At 37.0% G+C, this 14786-nt stretch overlaps 1 protein-coding gene across 1 annotated transcript in view; it reads left to right on the top strand.

Annotated features, from left to right (window-relative positions):
• The window catches only part of LOC128527831 (SH3 and multiple ankyrin repeat domains protein 2-like), a 90006-nt gene that overhangs the window by 18221 nt on the left and 56999 nt on the right, over window positions 1-14786 (top strand). The window contains exon 9 of the mRNA XM_053500441.1: window positions 283-349. Coding sequence (XP_053356416.1) covers window positions 283-349 — 67 coding nt within the window. The remainder of the gene's footprint in view (window positions 1-282; window positions 350-14786) is intronic.

Raw genomic sequence — 14786 nt, forward strand, 5'->3', positions numbered from 1 at the left:
TAAGTGGGACTGCAGTAGCATCATATGAGTCTCGTCAGAACTTTGGAATAAATTTATGCACGGGTTGTGGAATTTGTCCTCGGATACTTACATTGTACTTGCCTTCTGGGTGACAAACTTCATAATCAGTGTGCACAGCAGGAAGATTTTATATCGACCAAGACCTATTGTCATATACTTATTTGAACCTCAATTTTGATTGAAGGCAAAGTTCAGTACAAGGCATTTAAATTGAAACAATTCCTTTATCCCTAAATCAACTCTTAAAATCCTGTATGTCAGGTTGCCATCATTGCTGGAAATTTTGAGCTTGCTGAGCTGATCAAGAGCCACAGAGAGGGTGACGTAGGTGAGAGACACACACAAGCATGTGCACGTGCATGCACACACACACACACACACACGCATACACACAGACATAACAAGAACAGACTACAGATGAGCCTAAAATATAATACACACAAATATGATATATATATTGTTTTCATAATCCAAAATTTATACACACTTTAAGATGAAAAATATGCCCCATAAACATACAACACATTTTTAAAAATAGTTTTAAAATAAGACATACTGTAGATAACAACTGAAGCATGTATACATTTTTGGGCCCCTTTGTCTATGTAAAAAAAATGCCAGAGACACTGGTCTGGGGAGGTATTAAAACAATTACTGCTGGATTACGGTTGGATTATTGTTTTTATTCATTTCCGAACTTTTCTACTCTGCCAGGTGACACTAAGTGTGTGTGTGTGCGAGAGAGAGAGAGAGAAAGAAAGAGAGAGAGAGATTAATATTTGTATTATGTATTTCAAGTTCAATAGACAGATAGGTATATGGACATATAGAAATCTATATAGCTAGAGAGGGAGAGAGAAGAGAAAGAAAGAAATAAGGCACAGTTAATCCGAGCTTCACAGCTGTCCAGCAGGCGGAATGAGACAAGCTGCAGTTTAAGAGGTTTAAATTCTGATCAGGCAGCATCATGGAGACAAAATTGTTTATCAAGAACTCCAGATGCATTAGGACTGTCCAGTTCCTCTTCATTTCTCTTCCCTATTTATTACCCTATTTACTTATTTTATCGACGGATCTTAATTGTGATGGAAATGTACAGTAACCGCCATGGGTTCCTCTTGCTGCTCAGAAAAAGGTGTGTTCAAGACTTGCTACATTTTTTTTGTTTGTTTTTTCAATTACGTAGGCGCTAGTACTACACTGAAGTATACTGCTAATTTGCCAAAAACTTTACCAGATTAAAGTATATGCATATCATTAAAACAAAATGAATTAAGTGATGTAGATGTACAGTGTGTTTTAGTAACTGTTTAAATAAATTATGCACTTTTGCATTATCTAGATAATTAAAGAATAGTTTAACAAAAAAAATATGTTTGCCAACCCCAATCTTGTTAATGTAAACCTACATAATACATAGTGCTATTAAAAGCAAACTAGATAAGATGTATCTAGTTATGTACTGTAACATGTGCTACTATATACAGTATACACTAGCTAGCCTACTAGATTTAGAGAACTACAGTGTAAATCAGTCTCAGACTGGTGTGAAAAAGATAGCAGTTGTTGAGCCATACTGTATGAAAGATCTTTTCCATATTCCAAGATTTTCTATATTTTTCAAGATTTATACATACAGTAGAGATCAAAAGGTTTAAAGTGCTCGATTAATAGAATGGAAAAGAAAAATGAGACATGTCACTGAGAAAGAAAGAGAAAGAGAGAGAGAGAGAGAGAGAGAGAGAGAGAGAGAGAGAGAGAGAGAGAGAGAGAGATGTGGGGCAAGGTGAAGGGTCCAGTGTGAATCTTCCGGTTTATTGCCAGCTCAGAAAAATCATGATCTGTGCTATATCACTGTCGCTCTCTCACAGTTTTTTATTTTCCTCATTGAGATAACATCTTACTCTATTATTTTGGACAATGCATCTACTGTTGTAATGTATGTAATTACACAGTACATACATACTTACTGTATGTTAGTGAATGCAAAAGGAATGAAAATTCAATCTTTTCTCTGTACCTTAAAGAGAGATGGTAAGGGAATGTTTTATTTACATAAAGGGAATAGTTTTGCTTAGCTTTTTCTCCATATACTCTTTTTTATTATTTATATTTTTTCTTCTTCTGTCTTTCTGTTCTCAGTGTTATATATGACAAACAATTATAATGACAAACGCTCAGTGGTTACTTGGTTAGCATGATTTTTTTGCACTGTATGATCTCTACTGCTTGTGGTCAGTAAGAGCACAATGTTTTGATGCATATGGAAAACTGAAGAGGTTAAATATTGGTCTCTTTTTGCTGCAACAAATCTTAGTAATTAAATCTTATTAATTTTCATTTCTTCAAGGTATTAAATATATCTGCAATTAAGAATAACTCACACAGTCATTCACCATCTATATCCTGGATCAAGGGGGGCCTGGAACCTATCGCAGGAGACTTAGGGCACGAGGCGGGTACACTCTGCACAGAGTGCCAATACATCACCGGGCACACACACATACTGTACACACACTCACACACTTATCCCCACACTACGAGCAATTTGGGAACGCCCATTAGCCCAATCTGCAGGTTTGTGGACCTGTGGACAGGTTTTTGAAACTAGACAGATCTTAATCTCTCTAGTTCCAGGCAGCTTGTGCCCACTGTGGCATTTACTATGGTTGTAAACAGTGATTTGAGTTTGAGTCTGACCATGTCACTATATTTTGGTGATGCTGCTACTGGTGTTGTTGTTGTTAATTGCACTGTTCACTTTGTAAAATCTACAATAAGCAACAATAAACCCTATTTAAAATGACCTGAATAAAGACATGTAATATCTTACATGATGAAAAATAAAACATAATACAGTACTGTACATCCCCTATAAAACATAATACAGTACTGTACATCCCCTATTTGAAGTCTGCTAAGGCAGACTTCAAATAGGTTCTTTGCGATCACATGATTATTATGACACACAATATCCCTCTGGAGGGCCGGGAGTGAAAAACAGAATTCAAGATTCGGTGTGAAAGTCCATATTGTGCTAGATTAGATAAAAATACAAAATAGTATAATGTCACTTATTCCTGTCCTTCTCCGTGTACTGTACTGTGTTAACCTCAATATAAGTTTTTGTGGTGTGGCTTATTTTTTTAAATCAAAACTACTGTACCTGTGGTGTTCAATAAAATTTTCTTGTGGAATCTACACTGCCACATGAAAGATTTTATTGAACAAAAATGTATATAGATACAATAGGTGATTAAGTAATCATAATATAGTAAAATAAAGTGTTCTGTATATAAATCCCTACAAGAGGAAGGGGCACATGCCTACCCACTTTATATATTTTTATAGAAACATAAAGGCCATATACTATAGTTAAGTGGTAAAACGAACTCTGGAATCATGTAAAGGACTCTGTGAGGGGCAAAGTCAAAAAGGGAAGAACAGAAATGGGACCCAAAGGGAGAGGAAGGGAGAGACATAGAGTTCAGTGCTGTCTGGAGGGAGCTATGTAAAGAAGAGGGACATTGGCGTGGGTGGTAAAGAAAGAGAGTGTCAAACGACCAAGTGACACCCTGTTAACACGAATATGGGACATGGACCCAGCTATCCTGGATCTCCCTTTGAGGTGCAATGCATTGTTATGGAATTTTTTCTCCATTTCTTGTGACATCTTATGTCCACTCTGTAGGTGCACACCATTCTGGCATTCTGGTCCACTTTTATAGCCTTGACTCCAGGATGGTGATTGAAAATGTAAAGCTGGCCATGCAGGATTACGGTGGCCACACCCTTGTCGCTGGCCATGGCGCTAAAAATGATGCCTGTTTTTGTTGTGTAAGAAGCTGTTTTAGTGTATGAGAAGTTGGCCTTCCAAAATGTCATGCTACAGTATGCAGGTATTGAGTAAGCATCCGGTGGGATTGTGGCATTCAGTTTCCTGCAATTAATACAAAACCGCTCCTCTACATTGATCAGAAAGGCATCCTTGAACTTGAGTTTTGGACTATTGGCCTTTTTGTCATTCAACACATTTTTTTCAGCACTGCTAACAAGGTGGCCATGAATTTAGCATCAGACAAAGGCATCAAGGATAAAAAGTTACTTTTTTTTTTATTTTTACTAAAGTTGTTACTATGTAACAATCAACCCATTACATACAAAAGTAATAAAGCTGCTCAAATCAGTTCAAAGAAATCCACAGCATGTTTAATATAAAAAAATTAACTGAATGCAGGAGATGGACCTATTCCACCAGTCAGAGCTTTTGCTACTTTTTCAGGACTTGAGGGCATCTTCACTAAACTGTACAATGAATGTTAACATTAAAACGTTAAAAATCCCAGTGTTGCCAAACTGCCATGGCAGAGTTCTAGAGCAAGACCCTGCAACTTATTTTATGCTAGTTTAGATATAACACGGTCTCTCACTTTCCTATTATATAGGACTTTTAGTGCAGCATAGCCAACAGGTCCTGAAGGGTGTATGCTGACTTTTTGTACAGTAACAAGACAGCACTGAGGTTTAACACTGATGTACAGTACTATGCACCTGCCCTTAAGGCATGCCTGGACATACAAACGTAAAACAAAGCACTTTATAACGAATGTGAACTAATGAACATAAAATATGATAAGAAATTGCAAAATATAGACTTTTTTCGATAAACCAGTGCATGATGAAATTACAGATTAGAGTTTTGATTACCAGCCAAACCAGTATGAGATACAACCAAAAACATTCATCTTTAGATAACTCCATCAGTGTGCAAAAATACAGTCGGCCCTAATCAAACAAACAAGTTTTATAAAATAGTTCCACCTCTGAACATTTTATTTCCACTTACTTGTTAGAGATTTTAGCCTCTAGTACAAAAGTAAAGAGTCATACTTCAGCCATCCAACATACTGTACCTTTGGGAATGGTTTAGATTAAATTTCTGACTGAAAGATCACCTTAATTCCTGCTGTCTGTGGGGAAATAAACTCAAGTACATAGGTCAGTAACTCATTATTAATGGCTAAAGAGAACTTTATCAGAGTTTGGGTGATGAAGATGCTGATAAAAGCAAAGAGTTTGAGGGCAAATGGTCAGTCACTCTGTAATGAAGAAGTTATAAACCAGTCAGAATCTGGCAGAAGGTGGGTGTATTGGTTGTAGTAAATGAACATGGCTTGAAAGATTTACACTGCTCCCTTAATCATTACCCATATATTATCTTTTTAAAGATACAGAAAAATCGAATTCAGTTGTTTATTCATCAATTATTTAATACCCAGTGATTTTCTCTCTCTTTCTCTCTCTCTCACTCTCTCTTCCTTTCTCTCTCTCTTTTGAGAATTGAGTCAAAAGTGAAATTCAATGTTTGAATGACATTTTTGATTTTTTAAATATATCGACAACCATGATAATAAGTATACAGTACATGGCTATGCCGATTTTTTGTATAACTACTCTTGTGAGACATTCCTTCCATATTCCTGTTAAAGGTGTTCCTATTACCTTAGGTCAGGGGTAGCTCAGTGGTTAAGGCATTGGACTACAGTTCGGAAGATCCCAGGTTCAAACCCCCGTTGCCACTGTTGGGCCCTTGAGCAAGGCTCTTAACCCTCAACTGCTCAGATGTATAATAAGATTAAAAAAAAAAGTAAGTCGCTCTGGATAAGAGCGTCTGCCAAACGCCTAAATGTATTACTGTTCATTTTTATTTCTTTAATAATTAATATAGGTCTCAGAGCTCCCCCAATGTCCCCCAATGTAATTTTATTACTCCACCTGAAAAACTCTCAGATAATGAATTTTTTCATACCTCAAACTTTGTTCATGTCACTCTTTGAAATGTGCCCTTTCAGTGTCTATTTAAATGAGCCATGCATCACCAAAGAACATAAATAAAACAATTCAATCAGTTGACTGGAGCTGGCTGTCCTATAATAGAAATGGATGCAATGAAACTATTTGTTTGTACGATTGATTTTTTTATATTCTTATCGATCGGAAGGTCTTTATTAATGATAATCCAAACTGATCCTCTTGAATTACATGAACAATTTGTGCCAAACTCTCTTTTATCCAAGCACCAACAGAAGGTGAGACCTGAACAGGGACTTGAACCCTGGACTCTTAGATAAAAAATCTGATGCTCTGCCGACTGAGTTATTTAGGCTCTGAAAGTGGCGCTGACCATCACAAAAAGCAGTTTTGCCCTTTCCAATGCTTGCCCACTGTTTGACACAAAGTACTTGTGGACAGTTTAAAGTGTTGAGGTTGACCACGAAAATTTTGAACTTTAATATTAGCTGATATTCTGTCCAGTATTGAAGCTGAGATCAATCAAATTATTAGGATTTATGTTTAACTGCCATGTTTGGAACATTTTTTCCCTAACAAGAGGACTTTAACCATCACATCCAGTGGAAAATGTTACCAGGATCCTGTTCCTGAACAGCCCTCACTCTAAAGTCTTATCTTGGATCAGTGAATGTCTTACTGAGAGAATGACAGCCAACTCTGTCGTGGCTCTTTTCCAGTCAACACAGTTCATCACAGTTATTAAAACACACATTGTCAACATTCTTCTTTGATTACATTGATCATCTGCTCTGGATCAGACAAAGACACCCACATTGGATCCGAGTAGCTGTCAGCAATTTATTACTGTATCCTTTCTTAGAAAATGGACATGAGGGAGCTTTCAGTAATGTGTTTTTTAGTATTGAGGAGCCGTATGTAGTGCAATCTCGGGCAATTTTGACTCTATATAACTCACAAGAAGGAGATGTACTGTATATCACTTTGCCACTGAATGCCCATCATCTGACACAAAGACTATTGTAAAATAATCCCAAAGATTGTCCAACTTTGGTCCTTTCACATAAGCTTTCTGGTCTTCAAGATGAGATTTAGGTACAAGTTGTGCAAGTTTCACACTCACACACTAAGGAGAGAATTGCTATTTGATCCTAAAAAGCCCTCTTGATATCTTGGGAGGGAGAAAATAGATAGGTTATGCAAGGAGCTTTTGCTCTGTCCTTTGCACAAAAAAAAAGCCCTATTCCAGATGCCAGAAGCCAGTAGCAATAGATGCAGCCCATGACTTGTCTCGGAAGGAAAATTTGCTGCTACATACCCTGATCCTGGGTACCAACACATAGGCAGGATCTTGTGGCACAATAGTAGCATGTTCGATTCTGGATCAGAAGGTTGTGTGTTCAAATCATGTCGAGGTCATAAAGTGCTCCCTTGGTATGTAACACCTGGTATTGCTGGCTTTTTCGAACAGGTTCATGGGTGGAATTTTAAATGGGATCCAATCTCTAGGATAATCATGCATGTTATTGTCAACCTCTTGATAAAAGATGACAGTACTCAGGTCACAGCCCATTGACATAATTACTAGTCAGGCGTCATCAGCCTACTGTAAAATGTTTTTAATTCATGCCCACTGTGCATGCTAAGAAAATATGGACTTGTGGCAATTCCATCACTTTGTGACCTTCATCAGCATAACACAAACTTCTAGACTCTAGACTGGTAAATTGTAAAAATCTTTGGCAAGGTGTCAGCAATTTCTTTTTTTTTTTTCAAAGTTTTAGCTCTTGAGAGTTTCTTAATGAATCAGTTCTCAGACTGTACATTTGGCTGCATTGAAAATCACAGATTTATATTAATGAACATTTTGTTGCTGTTGGCAAAAAACACTTTTATGGTCTCGTAAAGACTAGCACCTGATATTGCAGGACTCTAAGTACAGTAGACTCCTTGGTGTTATCTTTTTGTTATCATTTCTACTGCTTTCAGTCAATTAAGTCTAAAGATAGTCACACACTTACTCACTCACTCATCGTCTATACCACTTTATCGTGTGTTCAGGGTCGCAGGGGGCCTGAAGCCTATCCCAGGAGACTTACAGTAGGGTATGAGGCGGGGTACACCCTGGACAGGGTGCCAATCCATCAGAGGGCACACACATATACACTCAATCAAACACTCATTTACACATTATGAGCAATTTGGGAATGGCAATTAGCCTAACCTGCATATCTTTGGACTGTGGGAGGAAACCGGAGTACCCGGAGGAAACCCACGCAGACGGGAATCGAGCCAGACAGAGAATCGAACCCGAACACGGGAGGTGCAAAGCGATAGTGCTAGTAAAGGTTATTATTATTATTATTATTATTATTATTATTATTATTATTATTTATAAAGAAAACAGTTAACAAAAATGTCCTCATTTTGACTTCTAAATCTGAAACACTTCATATCTTATCATATAATGGGAAGAAAGAGGGAATGCTATTTTTTAGTCTGGTGACGTTGAGAGAACCTGAAGGTCAGAATGATAAGTTGTTCATGTCACATTTTAAAATCTATTTTTTAAATCCCTTAAGAACATCATTTTTCCTAGCCTCAATTTCCCATAAATGCAGGACTTCCAGCTACGTATCCTTGTGAGTCTGACACAAGTGAAGTAACATACTATATGACATTGACAAACGTCTCCAGTTTGTCCTCGGTTAATATACGCAACAAAAAGCATTCAGTTTATTATCCAAACCCCCAACTGCCAGTGATTTTACTGGCAGATGTTGCCGAGTGTGCTGGAACACAGTTTTGCCTGCTGCCACACACTATCTCTAGAGAATTGTGAAACATACCCATCATACAGTGATTAACATTGCCTTTCTTCATCAAAGTAATCCTGAAAGCCCATTAGAGGGGATTAAAAACAATATGAGTCAGAAACTTACAATCACACAAGTTATTTAAGCATTCTGTTAGAATTCTGAAGCTTTAAAACTGAGATTGATGTTGCTATATCTATAAACAACTATAAATAGTTTATAGCTCAATGACAGTATTATATCTGCTGTTTTGGAAGCAGCTGCTTTACTAACCACATTGTTCATCTGTCCCTGTCTTGCCAACAGCATTTTAATCAAGCAGTCCTGGTTAAAGCTTCACATTCAGATCATTTATCTTGTTCCAGGGTTTCTGGTTGAATCCTGAGTTTGGGTTACTGTCTGTATGGAGGATCGCATTAGTGTGACAACAGGGTCAAGTAGATAGATTGATAGATATATAGATAGACGGACAGACGGACTGACTTCATTAATCCTGTGAGGGAAATGATTGAGTTACAACAGCAGCAGGTTACACAAACTGTAGTAAGGGCAAGGAGCAAAAAAAGGAAGGGGGGCATAATATAATATAAGCCCTCACTCTAAAGTCTTATCTTGGATCAGTGAATGTCTTACTGAATGAATGACAGCCAACTCTGTCGTGGCTCTTTTCCAGTCAACACAGTTCATCACAGTTATTAACACACACATTGTCAACATTCTTCTTTGATTACATTGATCATCTGCTCTGGATCAGACAAAGACACCCACATTGGATCCGAGTAGCTGTCAGCAATTTATTACTGTATCCTTTCTTAGAAAATGGACACAAGGGAGCTTTCAGTAATGTGTTTTTTAATATTGAGGCGCCGTATGTAGTGCAATCTCGGGCAATTTTGACTCTATATAACTCACAAGAAGGAGATGTACTGTATATCACTTTGCCACTGAATGCCCATCATCTGACACAAAGACTATTGTAAAATAATCCCGAAGATTGTCCAACTTTGGTCCTTTCACATAAGCTTTCTGGTCTCTAAGATGAAATTTAGGTACAAGTTGTGCAAGTTTCACACTCACACACTAAGGAGAGAATTGCTATTTGATCCTAAAAAGCCCTCTTGATATCTTGGTAGGGAGAAAATAGACAGGTTATGCAAGGAGCTTTTGCTCTGTCCTTTGCACAAAAAAGCCCTATTCCAGATGCCAGCAGCCAGTAGCAATAGATGCAGGCCATGACATGTCTCGGAAGGAAAATGTGCTGCCACATTCCCTGATCCTGGGTACCACCACATAGGCAGGATTTTGTGGCACAATAGTAGCATGTTCGATTCTGGTTTAGAAGGTTGTGTGTTCAAATCATGTCGGGGTCATAAAGTGCTCCCTTGGTATGTAACACCTGGTATTGCTGGCTTTTTCAAACAGGTTCATGGGTGGAATTTTAAATGGGATCCAATCTCTAGGTGTGTATGTGTGCATAAAGTGATAGTGAATAATTTGATATGTAAATAAGTTGCTATTGTCACCACGTTTTCCTGAACCCTTTGTTGTGACATCAAAGCTTGGTCAGACTGTTAGAGAATTTTTCAGAAGTTTTTTAATGATCTATTGCCCCTTACTGTCTCCAACCTGTTCAGTTTGTGTCCGGTGATGTGTTCAGCCTTGCTGATGATTTTATTTATCTTGCCTCCATCCTTAGCACTGATTCTGCTCCCCCAGCAGACTGCAGCACTATAAAGGGCACTTTCCCCCACAACGGACTGATAAAAGATTTCTGCATACATTAAAGGTCCTTTGCTTCGCCAGGAAATAAAGTCTGCTCAATCACTTTTTATACAAAGCGCCGATGTTGGTCCAAGTGAACACTGTGATGATAATGGGTTTAATCAAAGGTTTACATTTCCTAAAGTCCACTATTGTCTCCTTGGTGTTCATGATAAGAAAGACAGTCATCAGAGAACTTCTGCAGGTGGCAGGACTCAGAGTTGTATTGGAAATGTGATGTTTGTGTGCACAGAAATGTGATGTCGCATTAATGTGCATTTCCAGTCTTCCCAGAATAGGCATCAGATATGGATTACAGACTACGAATTAGCAGCAGGAGCATATATACAATAATACATTAATTAGTATGGGCTTAAACGGTGTCTATTTTTACTTTTACTCCAGTGGCTTGCAAAAGTATTCGGCCCCCTTGAACTTTTCCACATTTTGTCACATTACAGCCACAAACATTAATCAATTTCTTTGGAATTCCACGTAAAAGATCAATACAAAGTGGTGTACACTTGAGAAGTGGAACAAAAATCATACATGATTCCAAACTTTTTTTTTTACAAATAAATAACTACAAAGTGGGGTGTGCGTAATTATTCAGCCCCCTTTGGTCTGAGTGCAGTCAGTTGCCCATAGACATTGCCTGATGAGTGCTAATGACTAAATAGAGTGCACCTGTGTGTAATCTAATGACAGTACAAATACAGCTGCTCTATGACGACAGACAGGTCAGGGATAGAGTTATTGAGAAATTTAAAGCAGGCTTAGGCTATAAAAAGATTTCCAAAGCCTTAAACATCCCATGGAGCACTGTTCAAGCGATCATTTAGAAATGGAAGGAGTATGGCACAAACCTACCAAGACAAGGCCGTCCACCTAAACTCACAGGCTGAACAAGGAGAGCGCTGATCAGTGGCAGCATCATGCTCTGGGGGTGCTTCTCTTCAGCAGGGACAGGGAAGCTGGTCAGAGTTGATGGGAAGATGGATGGAGACAAATACAGGGCAATCTTGGAAAAAAACCTCTTGGAGTCTACAAAAGACTTGAGACTGGGACGGAGGTTCACCTTCCAGCAGGACAACGACCCTAAACATAAAGCCAGGGCATCAATGGAATGGTTTAAAACAAAACATATCCATGCGATAGAATGGCCCAGTCAAAGTCCAGATCTAAATCCAATCGAGAATCTGTGGCAAGATCTGAAAACTGCGCTGTCCATCTAATTTGACTGAGCTGGAGCTGTTTTGCAAAGAAGAATGGGCAAGGATTTCAGTCTCTAGATGTGCAAAGCTGATAGAGACATACCCTAAAAGACTGGCAGCTGTAATTGCAGCAAAAGGTGGTTCTACAAAGTATTGACTCAGGGGGCTGAATAATTACGCACACCCCACTTTTCAGTTATTTATTTGTAAAAAATGTTTGGAATCATGTATGATTTTCGTTCCACTTCTCACGTGTACACCACTTTGTATTGGTCTTTCACGTGGAATTCCAATAACATTGATTCATGTTTGTGACAAAATGTGGAAAAGTTCGAGGGGGCCGAAACAAGCCACTGTATCTACCAGTGAAACATCTATTAAGGTGAAGGTACAGTACATAACACAGTGTCGCGTGCTGGGACCAGGTGTCATCTTGTGATGTCTACGTTCTCTTTACCTGTGTCTTTCACAGTAGTTACACTCAAAAAAAGGAAGTTGGCTACCTGTTACTAAAATGTAATAAGTGTTTTATACATAATAATTTCATGTTTCCAAGATAAACATGAATAAATTATGTTGTATTTGCATGAAATTCAACAACTTAACATGTACTATAGATTCAATCATGTAACCATCATATCATCAACAATCATAAACCAAAGAGATCTTTTCACTATGAAAACCGAAAATATCAAAGCAAACATCGTGAGAAGACATCGCAAGAAGAGAACAGTTTGTTGAGAAGACAAACGTTTGGCGGGCGCCTGGAAAAGGTAAGCAGGAATTAATTCCCATATTTCTAAATAGAAACAAAATACTGAACATAAATGTCACCTGCTGTTTAGCGATGTTTAGTCACGTTATTTTGGTTTAAGCAATTTCTTGTATTTTTAATCACACTTAAAATAGCGACGGTTATATGCGCGTGCTTAATCTGCGGTTCAGTCTTCATTTCGGTCTGTTCTCATTAGTTATGAAGCGATAGGAACAAAGTATAAATATTTTTTATTTGCTAAATTAAGTATCATGAATTTTAATTGAATATCTATCTCTGTATTTTTTCACAGGAGTTTGTGACTGAAAAGTGTCCTGTCTGCATCTGACTTCAAGGGTTTCCTGACCAACCGTAAAAGTCATAACGTACAGTTATAAAGTACAAAACGTTTCTGTTGATGTAAAAAAAAAAAATTATACACTAACAAAATCAATAGGCTGATTAATACTTATTTGTGGTGTTTTATGTTTTGTACATCTTTTCAAATTGAGACTTCATTTGTAAGTTGCTGCTGGTGTAAAACAGGGTTTTTATTAAATATAAAATAAAAATCTCTGTTTTATCCCATTTGTCCTATGCTTCCTTCCTTTACAGAATTCTGTTGACCAGGGCTTGAAATGTAAATTTACTTGAGTTGAATCAACTTAATATACAACTGAAATGTACCAATGTACACATTAAAATCAAGTAAATTCAAAGGATTATTTTTTTTCAGTGTACTTGCAAAAAAAAAATGTCATTAATATTTTGACTAAAAGGTTGCTCAAAACATTAAAATATGATAATGAAGGGCAGTGATGGAGAAGGGGAAAGAGAAAGAAAATGAGTTTTACTGGGGTAATTTAGATCACAATGCCAAAAAATGGAATTTGGACAAAAATAACCCCATACAACTCCTCAGCCCAATGCAGCGCCACTCACAAACCAGGAGATGATAAATTGTCTCACTTTTTAAACTAAGTGTATAGTTTTCCCATGAGTTTATTAAAGCTTATGAACAGAAGAAATTGTAATACATTTTATAAATAAAGTTCATTGATAGTGACTAGGTGCAATATCTGCTGATTTACAAGCTGGAAAAACTCAGAAAGCACAGTCAGGCCTTCACAGATATGGGGCTCTAATATACTGTAGGTTAAATGAAAAAAAAAAAAAAACTATCCCATTATCCAGTTTTCTCCCTGAAAAAAAAAAACAGCCTTAAGCACACTAATAGAACTGTGGTATAATTCTCATGATATAGTGCGCAAACATAATATTACTTGAAATTCGACACAGCGTAATGTCAAGTTCACCTTCTAGATACTATGCATGTTCAAAGTACAGGGCTGCAATATTTTGTCAAAACCTGATTTTTTTTCTGTTTTATTATTATTAACTTGTGATTTGACAGATATTGTGATTGGGGTTATTTTGAACCTGAGGTATTTAACTATGAAATGTACCATTTAATATTTAAATGCATAGGTTAACAGAAAAGCATGGAACAAAAGTTAATGAATAACAAGAAATAAACAAATACTAAAATTACTGATAATAATTTAAGGCTTCTATAAATTGCACCTTTTTTTGATGAAATAATTGCACAGGTCTATGTTGATTTCAATGTGATTAATTATTATGTACGAGTTTAAAAATTCTCAATTTTAATAACTAAATATGTATAAAAAACACATACATCCATAGAAATTCCAAGCAAAACTGTCTGTGTAATTAGGACTGAGATGGAGTTCTTTTCAAAATGTGTACATCATTGTCCTTAAAGTCTTTTTAAACTCCCTTAACCATCTTAATAGTGATTCTGTGGGCTTCGTTCAGTGCGAGATTATTTCAACAGCTAAACTAGTAACAGCGGACTAGTAAAACCTCCTAGGGTATTTACAGGAAACAGAATAGTTACCTTTGAGTCTTTTGGTCTGAATAGTTAGTTCTTTTTTCATGTGACTCCCATAGACTCTATGCAGTGCAAGAGATTTAAAAGAACAAACGACTCAGACTTGAAAACTTACGAGAAGAACCATTCAATTCTGTTACCTGTGTGGTGCACTGCACAGCATCTATGAGAGTCACATGACAAAAGAACGAATGATTCGGACCAGAAGATATAAGAGGTGAGCTATTCATTCTGTTTATAATATGTCCTTAGCTGCATTGTAATATTTTTTATTAAAGCCAAAATTTGACTACATGTATACGTGCTGGGGGTCTGTTTACTGAAAATGTAACATTGTATTTTATTTCTGATCAAAAGAATGAAATGAAATAAACGACTCAAAAAAAGATTTGTTCATTTTGATGAATGAGATTCAAAGAACCGAGTCACTAAAATGATAATGGAATAAAACCTCCCATCAGCACTTGAAACTAGTATTATTAGAAAGAATGACC

The sequence above is a fragment of the Clarias gariepinus genome, chromosome 7 (assembly GCF_024256425.1).
Source record: "Clarias gariepinus isolate MV-2021 ecotype Netherlands chromosome 7, CGAR_prim_01v2, whole genome shotgun sequence".
Lineage (NCBI taxonomy): Eukaryota > Metazoa > Chordata > Actinopteri > Siluriformes > Clariidae > Clarias > Clarias gariepinus.